This window comes from Nymphaea colorata, chromosome 12 (genome assembly GCF_008831285.2).
Source record: "Nymphaea colorata isolate Beijing-Zhang1983 chromosome 12, ASM883128v2, whole genome shotgun sequence".
NCBI classification, from domain to species: Eukaryota; Viridiplantae; Streptophyta; class Magnoliopsida; order Nymphaeales; family Nymphaeaceae; genus Nymphaea; species Nymphaea colorata.
In genome coordinates, this window is record NC_045149.1 from 19660531 (window position 1) to 19679614 (window position 19084).

At 37.1% G+C, this 19084-nt stretch overlaps 1 protein-coding gene across 1 annotated transcript; it reads right to left on the minus strand.

Moving 5' to 3' along the window:
* Positions 1–657: 657 nt before the first annotated feature.
* Positions 658–18142, minus strand: LOC116266099 (imidazole glycerol phosphate synthase hisHF, chloroplastic). The gene is made up of 19 exons (XM_031647192.2): positions 17844–18142; positions 17385–17467; positions 16091–16185; positions 15179–15282; positions 13644–13813; positions 13412–13526; positions 13071–13129; positions 12925–12963; positions 12648–12746; positions 11458–11520; positions 11300–11362; positions 11096–11178; positions 10655–10763; positions 10520–10573; positions 9488–9575; positions 9334–9371; positions 8499–8604; positions 1413–1579; positions 658–908 (listed from the first exon to the last, which is right to left on the minus strand). Exons 1-19 carry the CDS (start codon positions 17995–17997, stop codon positions 849–851), a joined length of 1749 nt encoding a protein of 582 aa, XP_031503052.1. The 5' UTR covers positions 17998–18142; the 3' UTR covers positions 658–848.
* Positions 18143–19084: the final 942 nt, after the last annotated feature.

The following is a 19084-nucleotide window of genomic DNA, read 5'->3' on the forward strand; positions in this document are numbered from 1 at the left end:
AAATATTCAAAAATCAAAAAGTTCATTTTCTTATGTACATATAAGTTGCAAAAGGTGCCATGCCTTTGTTCGGAGGATCATTATATAACGTTTAACTTTTAGATCTAAACAAATGCATCTATATGAAACAATATTCACAAAAACACCAATATAATGCTTTTGAAAAGTGTTTTAAAAAAATATGTTTCCCGACGACACGATTATTCTTATCAACTGCCTTTTCAAGGGGATCAAACAAAAAAGATGGTCAGAAGCGCCATCAATTCCGATGCAAAACCAATTTAAATGAGGTGAGTTCAGAACGGACTTTAAAAAAAAAACTTAGTCCAGAAACCAGGATTTAGACCCGACTCACGCTGGTTCGTGGCAATCACTTCAACTGGGCACACCAACCCATACAACAAAATGACTCCCATAGCCAGCATGGGCAACAACTTGGACCGGGCGCACCAACCCATTACAACAAAACTCTCTTTTTCTCTAGTCTTTGTTTCTCTAGTCCCAGTCCCTACAAGGTCTGAAATAGACAATCTACGGTTCTTCAATTTAAGGATCCGTTTTCAATAAAAACAGTAGAAAATTCTTCATTTGAAAAAGGTTAACCGCAGTTGCATTGAATTAAATAATAATAATAATAATAAATATTGCTTTTTCAAATGATTTAACAACTCAGAAAAATAAATAAACCTCATTCAATGTCAGACAAGTCTTGACTACCATTCCTGTCGACTCATGATTGGAACTACAGAAATACTGCCTCATCCAAATTTAAATAAAGAGATATCAACAAAATTTAATTGAAGTCTAAATTACAACATTATGGGGGACTACAGACCTCCCTAAAACAGTTACATCCTCACTTCAATGCCTTTCTTCATCAAATGCTGTTTGACAGACGCAATAGGTACCTGCAAAACCATAACAATGTACATTTAAAAGTTTAACAGGTTGACAGGCACCCGATACACAACGAAAGATAACTCCTAAGCTATCTCACACTGACAAAGCATGTTTGCTCAAGCGTGTGGGTTAAACATAAGATTTTTTTTCCCTTAATTTTCCTATTTTCTTTTTTCATATGTCGACTGCTGTATGTTTAGTTTTTTGTTTTTGGTTGCTTTTGAGTTTTTGTTGCCAGTTAAATATCTTTCTCTACACGTACTCTTTAATTTTCATGATGTGAGACGTGCAGCGGAGATGGTATTAGACCTTTGCTGCTTTTATAGACGAAAGGGTGGGGGGTGGGTGTGTGTGGGAGAAGGGGGGTTGATTTCCATATTGTCTGTATAAAATCAGGATTCCCAATGAAGACAATGTCAGCTTGTCTGCTGAAAACTGCAAGATTTAGAGGAAGGAATGACAAAAGAGACTGGACATCTACCCATACAGCACATAATCAAACTTATCTTTACCTCCTTTCTGTGAAAAATGCCTGCTGCAAGGGCAGCTGAAGCATTTGTTTTCTCAAAAACTTCAGAGAAATGTTCAACGGCACCCGCTCCACTGCTTGCAATGACTGGGATACTCACAGCATCAGAAACCAACTTCACTAAATCTATGTCAAACCCTTGTCCCTGACCTGAAAAACAGCCAAAACATCAACAATAAATAGAAAAAATCCACGTGTACTTGATCAAGGAAATGAAATGATGATAAACATCATAGTGATAGAACAGTTAAAACTGAACCGAACAGAATGGAAAATATCAACTATACAATCCTAAAACTGCCATCTTAAAACATAAAAATCAGAGGCGGTGCCACCTAGAATGGAAAAGGAAGCAAATAGATTGCTTCAACACAAAGCTCAGACTTGCAAATTTCCACATCATAATTCATATAGGATCTTGTGAGTCATATTTTTGCTTCCACTACATGATCATGCCTCATAAGGATCATTCTTAGTAAATGATAGGCAGCAAAAACACTTAATCTCAGAAGGATAATGAAAATTCAGGAAGAAAATCATGCTTCAACAATATTAATAATGTAAATTTCTAAAAATATATTATTGACTATGGAAACTATAGAAGTGCAATTTTTTAATGTATAAATTCCATGAGTATTGATAGAAATGTAGCACCAATATCTGTAACCCGAAAACAGCACTCACGCAGGAGAGAGAGAGAGAGAGAGAGAGAGAGAGAGAATGAAAACAAGAAGAAACTGAGGAGAAGAAGCCGTAGCCAAAATGGTTTGCACGGCCTCTATTTATAATCTCATTTTCAGAATTCTAAGAGTCTCCAATCGTAGAATCCTAGGAGATTTCACAAGCTCCAAGGACATTAATTACATCATAGAAACCTAAGAGACTTCACATATTACAAGGATATTAACTACAACATAGAATCCTAGGAGACTTCCCATATAACAAGGATATTAACTATAACATAGAATCCTAGGAGACTCTTCACATGTTACAAGGACATTAAATATTTTAACACATTCTACAAGGAGGTGGAATCCTAAGAGACTCCTCTTCAACGTGCTGGTGAAGGATTTATATTTTAACACCCTCCCTCAAGTTGTGCATGGTTTTGCACCATGTACAACTTGCCTTTTAGAAACCAGAATCGTTCCTTTGTTAATCCTTTTGTAAATAAGTCTGCAACTTGTTCATCTGTACGAACATAAATAGGCTGAATTTCCTTGTCTTCCACCTTTTGTCTAACAAAGTGTTGATCAATCTCAATGTGCTTTGTTCGACCATGTTGTACGGGATTAAAGGCAATGTTAATAGCGCTTTGATTATCGCACATTAACATTGATGTTTTAATCTTTTCTCCAATGTCTTCTAGCAAATGTCTAACCCATGTAACTTCAGCAGTACCTGCAGCCATGCATCTGTATTCAGCTTCAGTGCTGGATCTTGCTACTGCCTTTTGCTTTCGACAACTCCAAGACACAAGATTACGTCCAATGAAAATACAAAAACCAGAAATGGACTTTCTTTGATCGGGATCTCCAGCCCAATCTGCATCTGTGAATGTCATAAGTTGATGTCCAGTAGTTATATTTTCACTCTTACCATAAACTAAGCCATCTCCTGCTGTCCCTTTAAGATATCTTAATATTCTTTTGACAGCATCCATGTGAGTATCTCTAGGTGCATGCATAAATTGGGATACTTGATTCACAGCATATATAATATCTGGTCTAGTAAATGTAAGATATTGAAGTGCCCCAACAATACTTCGATATTGCGTAGGATCTTCATATAACTCCCCATCTTGAGCACTTAGTCTTTGATTTAGAACACTAGGAGTTCCAACAGGCTTACAATCAGACATACCTGACTTTTTCAACAAATCCAACGTGTATTTCTGTTGTGTCAATGTGAGGCGATTATTGTGCCTATCAATCTCCACTCCAAGAAAGAATCGTAAATCACCAAGCTCTTTCATTTTGAAGTTTTGCATCATCAAAACTTTAGCTTCTTCTATGTGTTTTTCTGAATTGCCTGTGATAACAATATCATCAACATATATAAGAAGTAAAGTAAATATGTTTTCCTTTCGATAAATGAAAAGAGAGTGATCTAGAGGACATCTCCGAAAACCACATTCTTGAATCTTGCAAGAGAAACTGTCAAACCACGAACGTGAGGCCTGTTTAAGTCCATAAATAGATTTTCTTAGTTTGCAAACCCATGCATGAGAGTCTCCTTTCGTGTATCCTGGAGGTTGTTCCATATATACTTCCTCCCTTAAATCACCATGAAGAAAAGCATTCTTCACGTCCATTTGATGTAGTCTCCATCCATATTCAACTGCCAATGATATAATCACGCGAATTGTTCCCATTTTGATTACAGGGCTGAATGTCTCATCATAATCTTCTCCATATTGTTGTGTAAACCCTTTTGCTACTAACCTTGCTTTGTGTCTTTCTATGCTGCCGTCAGGTTTGTATTTAATTTTGTATACCCATTTGGAGCCCACTACGTTCTTTTCGTGTGGCCTCGGAACGATCTCCCATGTTCCACATTCATGCAAGGCATCCATTTCTTCTTTCATAGCTTTTCTCCAATGATGTGATTTTGATGCTTGATCAAATGAAGTAGGTTCTTCCTCCTTGCCAATTTTTGCCATGAATAACTGAAAATCAAGTGATAAAGAATCATAGCTAACCCACCTGTGAATGGGATGACGAATGCGTTGGGATCTTCTAAGGTGGGGCATGTTGTCTTCTTCACTGTGAGCATCTCTGTCCCTTAGTCGTCGACTGTAGATAAGACCCGAATACCGATGTGCATCGTTGCTCTGTTCATTATTGTTTTCGTGATGACTTGATGACTGTGTTGGATCTTCTTGATTTTCACTTTGAGCCATATCCGACGGTTGTATTGCTCTCTCTGAATCTTCACTTTGAGGCACATCATTTTCTATAACAGGATCTGCATTGAATAACTGTGTACTGGTCCAGGGATCATAAGATTCAATGGTCATAGGCATTTCATTTGTATTATCAAAACTATGTTCATCAAAAATGACATTTCTTGAAGTTTTGATACGTTTAGTTGTTGGATCATAGCATCGAAAACCTTTATATTCATCAGCATATCCAACGAATCTACATTGAATAGCTTTGTCTTGAAACTTGTTCCTCAAGGCAGCATCAACGTGAACATAGCATACACAACCAAAAACCTTCAAGTTCTTGTAATCAGGTTGTTTGCCTAAGAGTGTAAAATATGGCGATTTAGACATCAAGAGTGTCATAGGCAAACAATTTATTATGTATACAGCAGTATGGAAGGCTTCAGTCCACAAGGAAATGGGCACATTAGTATCATGCATCATGCTCATGGCGCTTTCAACTATATGTCGATGTTTCCGCTCAACTACACCATTTTGTTGTGGTGTGTAAGGGCAGGAAATTTGTCTAGTTATCCCTTTTTCACGTAGAAATTCAATAAAATCAAGCGAGGAATATTCTCCCCCTCCATCACATTGAAAATGCACCACATTGGATGAAAATTTAGTTTGAATCATGGCATAGAAGTTTCGAAATATGTGAGGTACTTCTGATTTGTGTTTCATGAAGTAAATCCAGGTGAAACGTGAGTAAGAGTCAATGAATAAGACATAATATCTTGACCCAGACATGGAATCAATAGGGGCTGGCCCCCATACATCAGAAAAAATAGTTTCAAAAGGTTTGGAAGCCCTTTGATTTATATTATGGAAAGGTAAAACATGACTCTTACAAAGTCCACAACTTGAACATTTTTTGACACTTGAAGTAAGAGGTAAACTTGATCTTGGAATGAGACTATCTGTGACAAGTTTTTCAATGAAATGTCGACCACAGTGTCCTAGCCGACTATGCCACAAATCAGACTCCAAAAATTGGTTAGGGCCCCTTACTTTTGATTGAAAATGGCAAGAACTTGGCACTGATGACGCATTATGAGAAAGAGAAAATGTCTTCAATCCTATATCAAAAGTGGATGAATCCTTGGGTAGACATTCCTTGAGGACGTACATATTCCCTTGACGCTCCCCTCTAGCGAACATTTTCTTCGTTTGGAGGTCCTTGACATAGACAGAAGAAGGTGTGAATTCAACAGAAGAGCTTGTATCATCAATGAGTTTAGAAATGGATATGATGTTCTTTTTGATATTGGGAGCAAGAACAACATTAGACAGTGATAGAGACGAGGATGACAATGGAATATGTGCATTTCCAATATGTGTAATAGGATGAGATTTTCCATCACCTGTTATAATGCAACTTCTACCGTAATGAGGGGATAAGTTAGTCAATTTACCTGCATTTCCTGTCACATGGGTAGCTGCACCTGAATCCAAGAACCATTCTCCCTGCTCATTTTGCTTTATAGTCATCTTTGAGAATGCGGCCATCAATAGCTGTTGCATATCTTCAGCGGTGGATTTAGAACTTTGTCCTCCTTGTTTATAATCATGTCTTACCCCTTTGTTTTTATTTTGAGGATTAAACCAACATTGTGCCTTCATGTGTCCTTTCTTGTTGCACTGAAAACAAATTGGTATTTTTCTTGAAGTATCCAAAGGAGACATACCTTGGTTATGTGGTGTTGGTAGAATGCCACGACCACCATGGTTGGAGTTCCCATGGCTCTTACCAAACTTTACATTCATAGCCAACACATTTTGGGAGTTCCCTTGATCAGTCCTTTCAATGACTCTTTTCATATTCATTTCATGTTGGAGAAGTTTACCTTGTAGTTCGTTGAAGGAAGGCAGAACAGGAAGGACCTCAAGAGCTGTAATAAAAGCATGATAATCATGCCCAAGTCCATTCAAGGTTTGCTGCACCTTTTCCTTATCAGAAATGTTATTCCCTGAGGCAGCAAGTTGGTCTGCGACGGCCTTAATACGCCCCAAATAATCCATGATAGACGTTGAACCTTTGCTCAAATTCTGAAATTCTTTCTTTAAGTACATAATTCGAGCTTCTGATATTTGGGAAAAGGTATTAGCAAGGGTTTCCCATAATTCTTCTGCAGTACAATCATCAGAAACTGAAAGTAACACTTGTTGAGATAAAGTGGACAAAATATACGCAACCAGACTTTGATCACGTCTCATCCACATAGCATGTTCAGGATTGTTGTCTTCATGAACAGCAATAACTTCTCCTGCCTCATTTTTTATTTCCTGTAAGACGGATATTGGTGGAGCCTTTGTTGAACCATCGAGATGTCCAAAGAGGCCTTGACTTCTTATGAAAGGCATGATTTGCCTTTTCCAGATCAGATAATTCTCATGGTTGAGTTTTTCGGTAATAAGGTGAGGAAGAAAACTTGAGGACATGCCAGAATGCGAAAGGTTTTCCATGACAGCAGAAAGGAATGGTATATAGGTAGAAGATGAGAGGGAAAGAAGACACAATATAACAAGATGTGTCCTTGGTAAGCAAGAAGAAAAAGGAACAAGAATTGCGCAAGAGAAAAGTAAATTCAGGATAGAGACAAGATGAGAAAAGAGTTCTAACCAGATCAGACCTGTTTGGGCATTTCGTTTGGTAGAGATAACGTAACCTGGCGCTCTGATACCATGATAGAAATGTAGCACCAATATCTGTAACCCGAAAACAGCACTCACGCAGGAGAGAGAGAGAGAGAGAGAGAGAGAGAGAGAATGAAAACAAGAAGAAACTGAGGAGAAGAAGCCGTAGCCAAAATGGTTTGCACGGCCTCTATTTATAATCTCATTTTCAGAATTCTAAGAGTCTCCAATCGTAGAATCCTAGGAGATTTCACAAGCTCCAAGGACATTAATTACATCATAGAAACCTAAGAGACTTCACATATTACAAGGATATTAACTACAACATAGAATCCTAGGAGACTTCCCATATAACAAGGATATTAACTATAACATAGAATCCTAGGAGACTCTTCACATGTTACAAGGACATTAAATATTTTAACACATTCTACAAGGAGGTGGAATCCTAAGAGACTCCTCTTCAACGTGCTGGTGAAGGATTTATATTTTAACAAGTATGACCATACAATATGGTTGTCATGTCGATTGAAATCCACACATTTATGCCTTGTATAATGAATATCTTAGGAACTAATGGATGTATTTAAGTGTAGAATTATGCCCTCATATGGGTCGCATTTTATCAAAATGTTGACTCTTTATATGCTGGAAACCTATATTTGCATTAAAAATTTGTTGTTGTTCCATGTTGTAATTAACAAACCACTTCACCGTTACATAAAGATAGGTAAATCAACACATTAACAATGTTAAATGCTTTTTGAACTGCTATTAATAACTTTATTCCTGTTGTGAAATCATTAGTGTTCTTGTGAGAGAAAGAGAGAGAAGAAAGACACGTGAAAATTCATTTGATCTCTTACCCTAACCCTTACTTAAGGGAGAATTAGGGTAAACAATAGAATTACAATGTAAACCAGGAAAATATTTAAAAATATTAAAGAGCTGTCAGGTTCTTTAATATTCAAAAACCTTCCTCATCATCAACAATTAGCATGGGTTAAATGGGTTAACAAACCCTGCAATTTAAAATGAATTAAATATGTTACATTTAAGACCTTAAGTATTTCTTGATTCTTTGTTATTGGCAAGCCCATTTTTGGGCAGATCCTACCAGATTATGTCTGGAGGTGCTTGATAGATATTGAATCTTGACCTCATTCAACTTGAAAGCCTCAAGCCCCGTGATCAGTATTTGTCAAATGTAGGTATAGACATCACTTGAAAAAAAATTGTCTTTCAGCTCATCATTTTTGCTTGATGCCGAATCCATGCTATTATATGTAATAATATTCAGTATATGCAACCTTAAGACCGAAAGGAACAGCACATGTAGAACATCAATGCTTACCTTGAGACAATGTTCACCATGGGGTTGTCAAGAACTGCAAATGCGCTAGCAAATTTTCATGGCTTTAACTTACCGTGATGCTCAGTATAGAATAACCAGACAGCACAGCTTCCTAGCCTAACATCTACAACTATACAGCGTCGTCTTACCATCACAATCAATGCAATTAAGCAGTATTTCACCCGCTCCAAGCTCCTCAACAGCTTTAGCAAGCTCATAGGCGCCAATTGGACGATCCTCTCTACCACCACTAACCTGACCAAAAAAAAATGCTATCATCAAAAGAACCATAAATCCAACATACTTCATAAAGAAAAGCATTCTGGAAACAGTAATTTTCACAAAGAACCCCACTAGAAGGCTTTCAAGTTTCAACCCTTTCAGCTACTTTGGTAAATATAAACTCAAGTTATCAATTGCAGTCACCTTCCCCGAATGATTTATGTACATAATCCAGCAGCTCATTTTCTGACAGGGATGCTTAAAGATATCAACTCTTGTGATACAACATGATATACCAAGTTGGACTCATTAAACAATAAAGTTGACAAATTCCTCGCCAAGTCCAGTGCACACAAGGAAAATAAACACATTCACCTTCAGTGCCACTTGAAGGACCTTCTTTAAATATATTTGCATTCATAAAAGAAGCAAAGGCCTCAAAACATCATTCTCTGCAGTATGAAGCTATATATTCAACTTGTGCAGCAAGAATGTCAAACAAAGAATGTCAGGAAAATCATGGAAAAGTAAAACTATTCAAGAATTTATAGATTTATCAACATTGAAATCAAAACTATACAGCTTCAGGAAACTTTTGAAGAGAAGTTTGGAGGATCCATGACATGTAACTGTATCAAAAAACATTTCTTAGCATGTGAAAGCCAGACAGAGCATGGAGAGAAGAGACAAGTAAATCTATAAAATTGGCAATTCTACCATGTCAACATAGTCAAAGTCAAACATAAACCAATGGAAACTTACTGTACATTGGTACCATGCATACTCCTCTCCATTGGGACCTGAAATAACATGGACAGTATTAAGTAGTTGTTATAGAATCTCTGTCCTCCAAGAAACCACATACTTAATTTCATCCAATTAACAAGCAAAGACAAATGTAATTCTGTATAACTACCTGGATTGGACACTCTGACTGCCTTGAATGGAATATCATCAGCACTCTTCAGGTATACTCTTCGTGGATCAATGCTCACAACAACTGCCTATAGTAGGGAAAAATGGTCAATCAAAAGGTTTGAATTTTACTTAAAACGAAAATATCTACAAGTTCCACATAGCCAAACACTCCACTATATTTGGATCTGTTTGCCAACACTGATGTTTATTTTATCAGGTAGTCCATAGGTGCCCTAGAAAATTGTCCAAGTCCAATGATGGCAAGAATCTGATGGCATAACAAACCATTAGCATCCACAAACATAAAAATATCTCAAAGATTTGAACAGTCAAAGATTATTCAGGAACAGATAAAAAATTGAACATAATAAAGCAACTTTTATAATAAAACCTTTTCACCATTGTATCATACACAAGGATAAATTGAATAAACTAAGTTTGTTACATTACAAATTGCAGCAGCACATAGGCATATATATATATATATATATATATATATATATATATATATATATATATGTGTGTGTGTGTGTGTGTGTGTGTATTACTGTAGACAACACTTGTGCTACGGAAGCACTTGGCATGCTTTTTCATCTGTGTCTTGTAGTCATGAGACTAGACAAGCTACAGAAATAAGCCCTGTGTAGACCAACAAATCCGTAACAAAACTCCCAAATTTCATACCTTCTTCTATGAGCATCATCTTTATGGTATACATTGTTGCCCTTGTTTTATTCTAAAAACACGTCAGTACTTATATGCATTTGATATATTAATTAGAATCTTTTGAGGTTCTTGGCTTCAAATTTCTGCATGGAAATTTTCCAACTAAGATTTCATAATCTATTCCATTAGATTAATAATATTTTGAGATTATTTGTGTTTGTTGCTTAATCTTATTTACCTAGACACAGTTGTGTTCCTTTCTAGTTTATAGAACTTCCTGGTGATATCAAGTTACATTATGTTGCTTTCTGAAGTACTAGTGACACTCAAGAAATACAAGTGATGAGTTGGACAGTGAAAAAACCTGATTCCCGTAAACACGAGATATTTGCTCCAAGCTGCTTTTCCCTGTCTTCACCTTCAGAAGAAGGCAGTTTATGAGCTCCACGAGAAAAGCTACACCAGCAAAAAGCACACTCTGATGTGTTCCAATACTTACTCCTGTTCTAATGTATGCCTCAGCAGCATAAACTGCATCACTTCCAATTGAAATTTTATCTGCTCCAGACCTAAAATACTCTGAAGCAACTTCTAGGCTAGAGTAGTGTCTGCAAGTATGGAGCATAATGCAGGTCACATTATGGAACATTACCAAATACATACAGCAGAATCATAACTTGAGAAATCCAGTACCAGAAGCTAATAAGTAATAGCCAACAAGCACTATAAGTGGTAATGTCTATGATTCAGCATTATGAGTATGCAACAAGGTGTTTTTTTTTTTTTCAAGAGGACACTGCATTCTTTCTTTCAAAAAGAATATCATGCACATCTGAAATCTTCTCCCCTTAAGCTAAGATAAAAGATAACCCTCTTGATGACAAGATATTTACAACAGATACAGATTAATGGAGAAATTGAGAATTGTATTGTACCATACCTCCCATTTCCATCTGTGAAGTCTCTAATGCCTCCACCAACTGTTAATGGAACAAAAACATTTTCAGAAGCATATCGTAGCACCTGAGATATACAGACAAAAGGATTTTGTGAGAGGAAGCAAGAACGTTGCTAAATCCATAAACTATGCTTCTTATGGGCATATGCTTCTCGCAAACGTGAGCAGACAGGGGTAAGCCAAAACCTTCAACATGGGCAAATCACCAAGAGGAAAATCTCGGAAGCCTGTGATATTAAGAAAGCTAACCTGCAGGAGTATTTTACCCAATCACAGCCTTCCATCTAAAAGCTAAAATATAAGATAGCGATCCATCCAAGAGACAGGAGGAATAACTTGCGCACCTCATCAGCACCATCTTTGTAATACTGTCCAGCAAGATCAACTGGCTTGCCAAGGTTTCTCACCTTCAATTTATAAGACGTAGCCATAAGTCAGAAAACTGCAATCCTAATGAAATAGGGTAAAATCTCAGAGAATGACAGAAACAGAATAAAAAATGAATAGAGATGAGTCCGAAGAGAACAAATCTGATTCATAACATGTAATAGGATAAAAATGCAGGACACAAGCAGCATCTGATAATTAACCAGATTGGGCAGTTTTATCCAGCTTGGAATCTTTCGGATATCCAAGCCTAGTTCACGGTGGGGCAGATGCATAATTTTCAACTTTACAACCCACAGGCTACTGAACATGTAATATGCTCATTAAATGTCCATGCCTCCGTTCTCCATACAAACATTCCCATCAATCTTATCTTTAGATTGAAAATTAAATTTTTATTGGAGCACAAGTACCCCCAAAAGAAACATCAGAATAGCAAAGATGCATGCTTACAAACACAACCAAAAAAGCATACACCAGAATCTGACAGGTTCCAGATGTATAACAGATGAAACATTGAAAATCATCAAAAGGAGAAAGGGCCTGCATGATTCACATAGTTGAGGCCATGAGATAATAAAGGCTACAGTAACTGGAAATTGGGCTTGATACTTTGTTGGCTAAAGTCAATGTGTAACTTCTTTGCACCCATAATAAGCAAAGACTGAGAAGAGGCCGTTAACCTGAAAGCTTGGAGAATAGAATTTTAGTCAGGTGAACTTAAGAGTACAGCTTACATAGGTTTCATGTGTGCCCTGGGCCAAATTTACACCTGATTAATGGGCAGGCATGGCAGACAAGATCAACCCATTTATCTCTAGGAGAGCCATTTAAGAACAAAAATCCAAATAGTGACATCCAGGTTTTAACTTCTAGCATCGCCCTTGTATCTCCAAATGGGTTGGTTCAACTTCCAAACAACAGTTTTCATGTGGGTCTTACATGTAGTTTCAGAGGCCAATATTACCCAACTAATAGAAGATGGCAGAAAGTCCATTTCTGTCCTCATACAATCATTTAAAAATGAAAGTTCATACAGAGAAAAAAACTACCATTGTCCTTTGCATCTCCTACTCTTGTGGTTTCAACCTATAACTTGAAAAAAAATTGGAATAAATTTCAACTGATATCAGAAAACCAGTAATACCTCATTCTCTTTTGTGTGCTCTCTTACATCATACTGGTCACCTTTCGTCACAACAAGGTCTCCCTTGTCATTGGTGCGCACATCAAGACATGCAATTACCTAGATAATCAATCGAAAAAAGGAAAAAATGTTAATTCCTTGGCAAAGCTGCTCCTAAAAACGTAAGTTGCAATGTGATATCCCAAAGGTCTCTGACATGAAGAAAAGAACAGCATAGCTTAATAGAAAAGAAAACTGAAGCCAAGACAAGAACAAGAATACAAATTTAAACTCCTACTCTTTTAGCAAGTCTTGATGCCATACCACGTGTGAACTTCTGCAACCAATAGAAACTATGTAAATTGCAGGAGAAATAACAAAGTAAGCAGAAACCACAGAAAATTGATCTAAAAAATGCAGGTATCAAGGCTCCAGCCCACAAACCTTCCTAGTAGATGATTTCTGGGGGTGCAAGAAATTTTTCAAAACAGAGAGTCCCACTTCTGCAAGCACATAATTAAGATCACAAAGGAAAGCAGAAAGAAATCAGCTTATAGACAAAATCTTTGTCTTCAAATATGAACTACTTACAAGCACATAATGCAAGCAAAGAAAAGGCACACACTCCAATAATTTGTTTACAAATGCAAAGTGCCACAAAATTTAGAGAGAGAGAGAGAGAGAGAGAGAGAATTGCTTCATGATTAATACACTATAAAGAACAGCTTGTTCAGAATTTATCGAACATGCAGAAAATGGAACAGATACTGTGCATAGTCCCTTACCACCACTCTTTTCAGGATGAAACTGGACAGCATGTATGTTTCCCTTACTGATTGAAGAAATAAAATTTTCTCCATAGTTGCAAATGGATGAAATCCACTCTATGTTAGTCAATGACTGCGATAAATAATAATAATAAAATAAAGTAAACTGAGGAAATGAAACAGAGACTGTTGTAGTTATAAATGTTCCAGGAATTTCACAACACCAACGAGGATAGTACTAAGCACATACTGGTGTTACTCGGTAAGAGTGAACAAAATAAACATGGCGTCCATCAATGTCCTGCAAAATTTCTGAATCATTTTCTATTTGGAGAGCATTCCATCCAATATGAGGCACTCTGATACCACTTGATGAATCGAAACGGCCGACCACACCAGGGATGAGGCCTAATCCTTTCACTGAGAAGCATAAGAGTACATTATTAACTAGTAAGCAATACAAGTAAAGCTTATGCAATTTTAACCAGAACATGCTTACAGGACATTATTGGCCAAATTCTTATCTTTCATCATTAGATATCACTCCCAAGTGTTTGTGGAATCCAAACTCAACAAATGATAAGCTTAATTGCTTATCAGTGTTAACTCTGGCCCATAACAATTGCATGCATAAAAAATATCCCCAAACAGTTAAAAAGGCCAACAGCGTCACATAGAAACTAGAAAGCCAAATTTCCAACAAATATGCCACGCCAATCACACATACTTATGTTCGTATGCAGGGCATACCATGACGATGTAGAAGAAACTCGATGTCTACATGTATGAATTAAAGTGCTTCTGATGCATTACGCTGATCAAAATAAAAAATGTCCTATCCTGCTAATCAGCTTAGAACTTAGAAGCTGAAAATCAATTAATTCCTACTTACTTTTTCTTTGCTGATACGATTCGCTGGATCCATCTTAAGAATCAAGTTCCAAGGAACTCATAGAAATTTCCAGATATTTACTTTTTTTATCTCTTTCATCCACCTAACTTCCCAGTGCTACAAAATGTCCAAGTTATTCTATGAAAGCAAGGGCTTAATGAATAAAGTTCTAAGGTTCATCCCATAGTATAAATGTTTTGAAGTATCATACCAAACAAGGCCCAAAAAACAAATGTATTTTAGATCCCTAGACATCTTCACATGAAAAAAAAAGTAAGATAACACAATCTGTATTAGGACCACTCATACACTGGTAATGGAGTAAACTGCAAAAAGGGATGCATTTAAAATCCTTCTAATCATGTCCTTGTCACAAACGTATAAACAGTCAGCACATGCAAAAGCAGATCAAATAACAAAAAATGCGTAACCAGATGCAAAATATATACATTGATTTGACATGACAATCGAAAGATGTTTAGATGATCAAGTACAACAAAATGGACATCTGATACACAGGAAAATGAATCAAAAACAATTTTTATATTGATTTTTACATAAACATCCTATGAGTACATTTATGTTGTCTTTCAACAAGTCGTTCGTGCTGCTGCCCCACAAAGTATTGAACAAGATCAGCGTCCATGATATCATAGGAAAACAAGATTAGTCTTAACTCTATAGGAGTACATGACCTGGACTATAGAGTGCATCAATGCGAAGTGTCAAGTGAAATATCTTTCAAGCCATTCCCAAAAAACACATAAAAAGGATTCCCTCTTGATTCCATTTCTTCCACATAACGCTAAACAACATCCAAATTTGAATGACCGGAATCTCACATAGATTCACACCACCAAGAAACATGAATCATAAACATCATGAACTTTCACCTGGACCATTTTCCTCGCTGGACTCAAAAAGTAACTGGAGCCCCAGGCAAATTCCCAGGAAAGGTCTATCATTTTGTATGTATGTAGAAAGTGCATCAACCAACCTGGACAGAGAAAGATAGAGACCAAAAGAGTTTGATTAAATATGGCATACAGGCCACAAGAAGAGTACAATCTTTCTTTACAGAGAAAAAAAAAATGATTGGAAAGAGCATCAACATGCATATTGTACATGGCTTTCACAGTTTCACTATATGTACTTGAAGAAAATCCCATAAACTAATTATTTTCCCCTTCAATTAGGCCAAAAATAAGTTGAAACTGAGAGTTATAGATGCTATCCTTCACAGAGGATAATTTTTTTGTCATGTAAATGTGTCATTTTCTGCAGATCAGATGCTGTTGTTGCATTTCTGGCTCCAAGTGTATCCATCTCCATATGTGCCCATGAAACTATGTAATATTATGTATGCACATGTAAACTGTAACTGATACCCCATTAAGTCAGTTCTATCAGCTTTTATTGTTAAACATATATTGGGAAAAAGAAAAGAAAAATGTTAACATTATTCCAAGCTATGACTTTATAAGCATAAACTTAACGACTACCATTGTCATGTTCACCGACTGAGATGGTTCGGAAAGATTGTGGACTATCACACTTGACAATATTATGCATATGTCATATTGAATAATAATGCTAGATCCTAGACGACAATGAGGTAGAAGAATAATGATGATGAAGGGATAGACTCTCAAATTCCTTTCCTTGATCTTAGGCTTCTTCCTTTTTAATACGAATGGCCTAACATCTCAATAACATTCAGGATGGCCTAGTCAAACCACGTTTAGGATAGACATAGTATCTGTAAGGGTAGTAACAACAGTATTCAAAAGATCAGCTTCACATACCCTCGTTCGTTCAGCACATCCATTGCTGCTGCGAAGGCTCCCACACCAGGAAAGACAAGTCGATTTGCATCAAGAATATCTTCTGGCCTTTGTACCTGAAATTAGAGATGAATGACCCCTTAGATCTTTGCCAACCCTACTAGGGTTCCTGTCAGAGTGAGTCAAATATTAAATTTATGGTTGCTGTCATTATTCACAACTTGCTCTTTAATTAATTACCCTCGGTATAAGCAGATGTTTAGATACCTCAATCTACCAAGTATTTGAAGCAACAGTTTGAGCCAGATAAACTAAACCGCCAGGACAAAGCAAGAGGGCAAAGGAATAAAGTTCATTTTTCCAGGTATCCTTACAGAAAACAATAACATCAAACATAAGAATGTGGACAATATATTCATGGCGTAGAAAAAAAAGGCCATCAGCACATTCTTCAACCAGGACCAGTGCAACTGGCCAACTGGTTTGAAATTCAATATTTATTCAACAACTATGAACTTATTATTTTCTTTATTTGCACTTTCTGAAACTCAGATATAATGTCTGTTCAGCTTGAACATCATGCTGGTAAAAACTTTTCAAGCAAAATGAGAACAAGCATACTTATGCTAGCTCAGGAGCACCTACCAGCATGACCGAAAGCATTATTTATTGAATAATTTAAAATAAATTGATTTTTAACAGAATCTGGCTTTTCTTTCGGTAAAATCCTTTTTCATATGAAAACTGACAAGTTGCACATCCACCTAAAAGAAATCTCAGATGGTATACTTCAGGCATGCCTGAGAACTGATCACTGGTGCCCTCCACAAGTCCCCATAGTTGAGTAGGCGGTCAACTTTCATCTTTTAATGTATTTTTAGTGTCATTGTTTTTATATGTCTCTGTCAGTCCATAGTACTTCATTCTAGCCACTCCAAGGTGAGCTCATTTTCATACACGAGGCAACATCTTCACTTAAATAAGCGTATCAGATATAACTATCAGAACTAAAGGTTGATTTCCTTGTCAAATGCATGAAAGATGAGTGGGAGTATCTTCCACATAGCTTCACATGGTCAATATAGAATGATAGTTTCCTAAAGGTGTGTTTCTCACAGCATCTAATCGTCTGATATGGAGAAAACGAAAGGTTCTAGATCAAATGACTCTTGGCTCAAAGTAAAATGAATTTCTGCCTTTCTAAGAAAATTAGTGTTTCGAATTTAGCCAACCGTTTCTTTGACCAATGCAACTCAAGTGCTAGAAACGGTTCACGTGAGGATCTGATAGGTAGAGAAATAATTAACGAACTTACATCTTTGATCTCGAAACCCAGGGACCGAATAGCATTCCGCACGCTTCTCACGTTACCAGCACCGTAATCCAGCAAAGTAACCACTGTAGATTTTTGGGAATAAGTGTGGAATCATTAAGAAATAGTTATCGTCATATCGATAAGGAATCAACGTCAATACGAGTAACAGACTCCACATCAACATATAGGTATCGAATTGCAGATATCGATAACAAGAAGAAGAGCTCGAACCAAAAGAACTCTGACCTATACTAACAAGCTTAAAAACATTACATTATATAGTTATCGAATAACGAAAAAATGTTACAGCATATTTCAGAACAAACGGCAGTGCCGGAAGCAAAAATGCCTCCGAAGTAGTTTCAGGAAACCATGAAAAAAAGGTGAAATGCGGACGAAAGAAGCAGCCCATTAAGATGAAAACAGACAGACAGCTTAGGAGGATCAACCAAGCCTTACCTGAATCAGAACTTGCGGAAGCACGGACCGAGAGATTCCGAGGACGGGAACGGGTAAGAGGAAAGGTAGTGAAATCTCCACGGCGGATGAACAGAAGGGATTGGGACGAAGACAAGGATGAAGCATTCAGTACAGAAGCCATAGTCGCCTCCATTGGCGAAAAAACTCGAATCGATGGTCAACAATCAAGAGAGTGAATGAGATGGAGAGAAGAAGAAAGCGAGGGAGGCGAGGGTGGATTCTTCCCTCCAAATAAGCGGACAGTTTGCCGACTGAAAATGACAGAAGGAGGGCGGACTTTAAACATCCTCCAGCCAGCTTCGGGCCAAGGGACGTGGGAGGGCCGAGGTTCGAAGCCGGACAGCACCCGTGCCATTGTCTAGAGACAAGATGCTCCCGAGTCCCGAACCAAGTCCCGATCAAGATCCGATGAAATTGAAACCACGGACAGCGGCGGCGCAATAACGAGTCTTGGTCCGATGTCAATGGATAGGATTCACGTGGAATATCAATTTATCAACCAAAATGCATCGTAGGATATGAACAAATTTCAGATTTAATGAATAACATATAATCGGATTGAAATTAATATGATTTCGATTCAGATCTAATACTTTTTCCTTTCGTATTGGAATATGAATATTTGAACACTTAATAAATTGGATATAGTTAAAGATACATCTGATTCGAATCAGACCTGTTGAATCCCTAATCATGTTGTGCATGACAACAGTTGATCCTCGTTGATCCAAAATCTGCACGTTGGGACACGGTAGTGGTGGAGCCAGGAAACTTAAGCTAATAGGCACTACTTCAAGAACACCCTCGTTGATTCGCACCACTATATATAAATGAGTAAAAAGCTGGATGCATTAATATTAAAAGATATAACTTGACTTATAATGCAGATATAAGACTCATGCTATTAAGATCCTCTGTTTGTTTAAACGAAGGTTCTTACACGGCACTCCTTTTAATGCAGCATTGGATCTGAGATCCAAGACTCACTACCTAAGATTTGTATCACTGTACCAAAACCGACAAAGATTTTGCATACGTGCATTCATGTTTCCAAGGTCTTAGTATATCAATGTCGTTTTCCAACGTTAACATCTATCATGAGAACTTATCATTCATTAAACCCAAAGTTTCAAATAAACCGATAACCCAAAATCCATAACCAAATTGTGCCGACATCGCCAATCATCGTGAAGCCATCTCCTGCTGCATATGTGGAATAT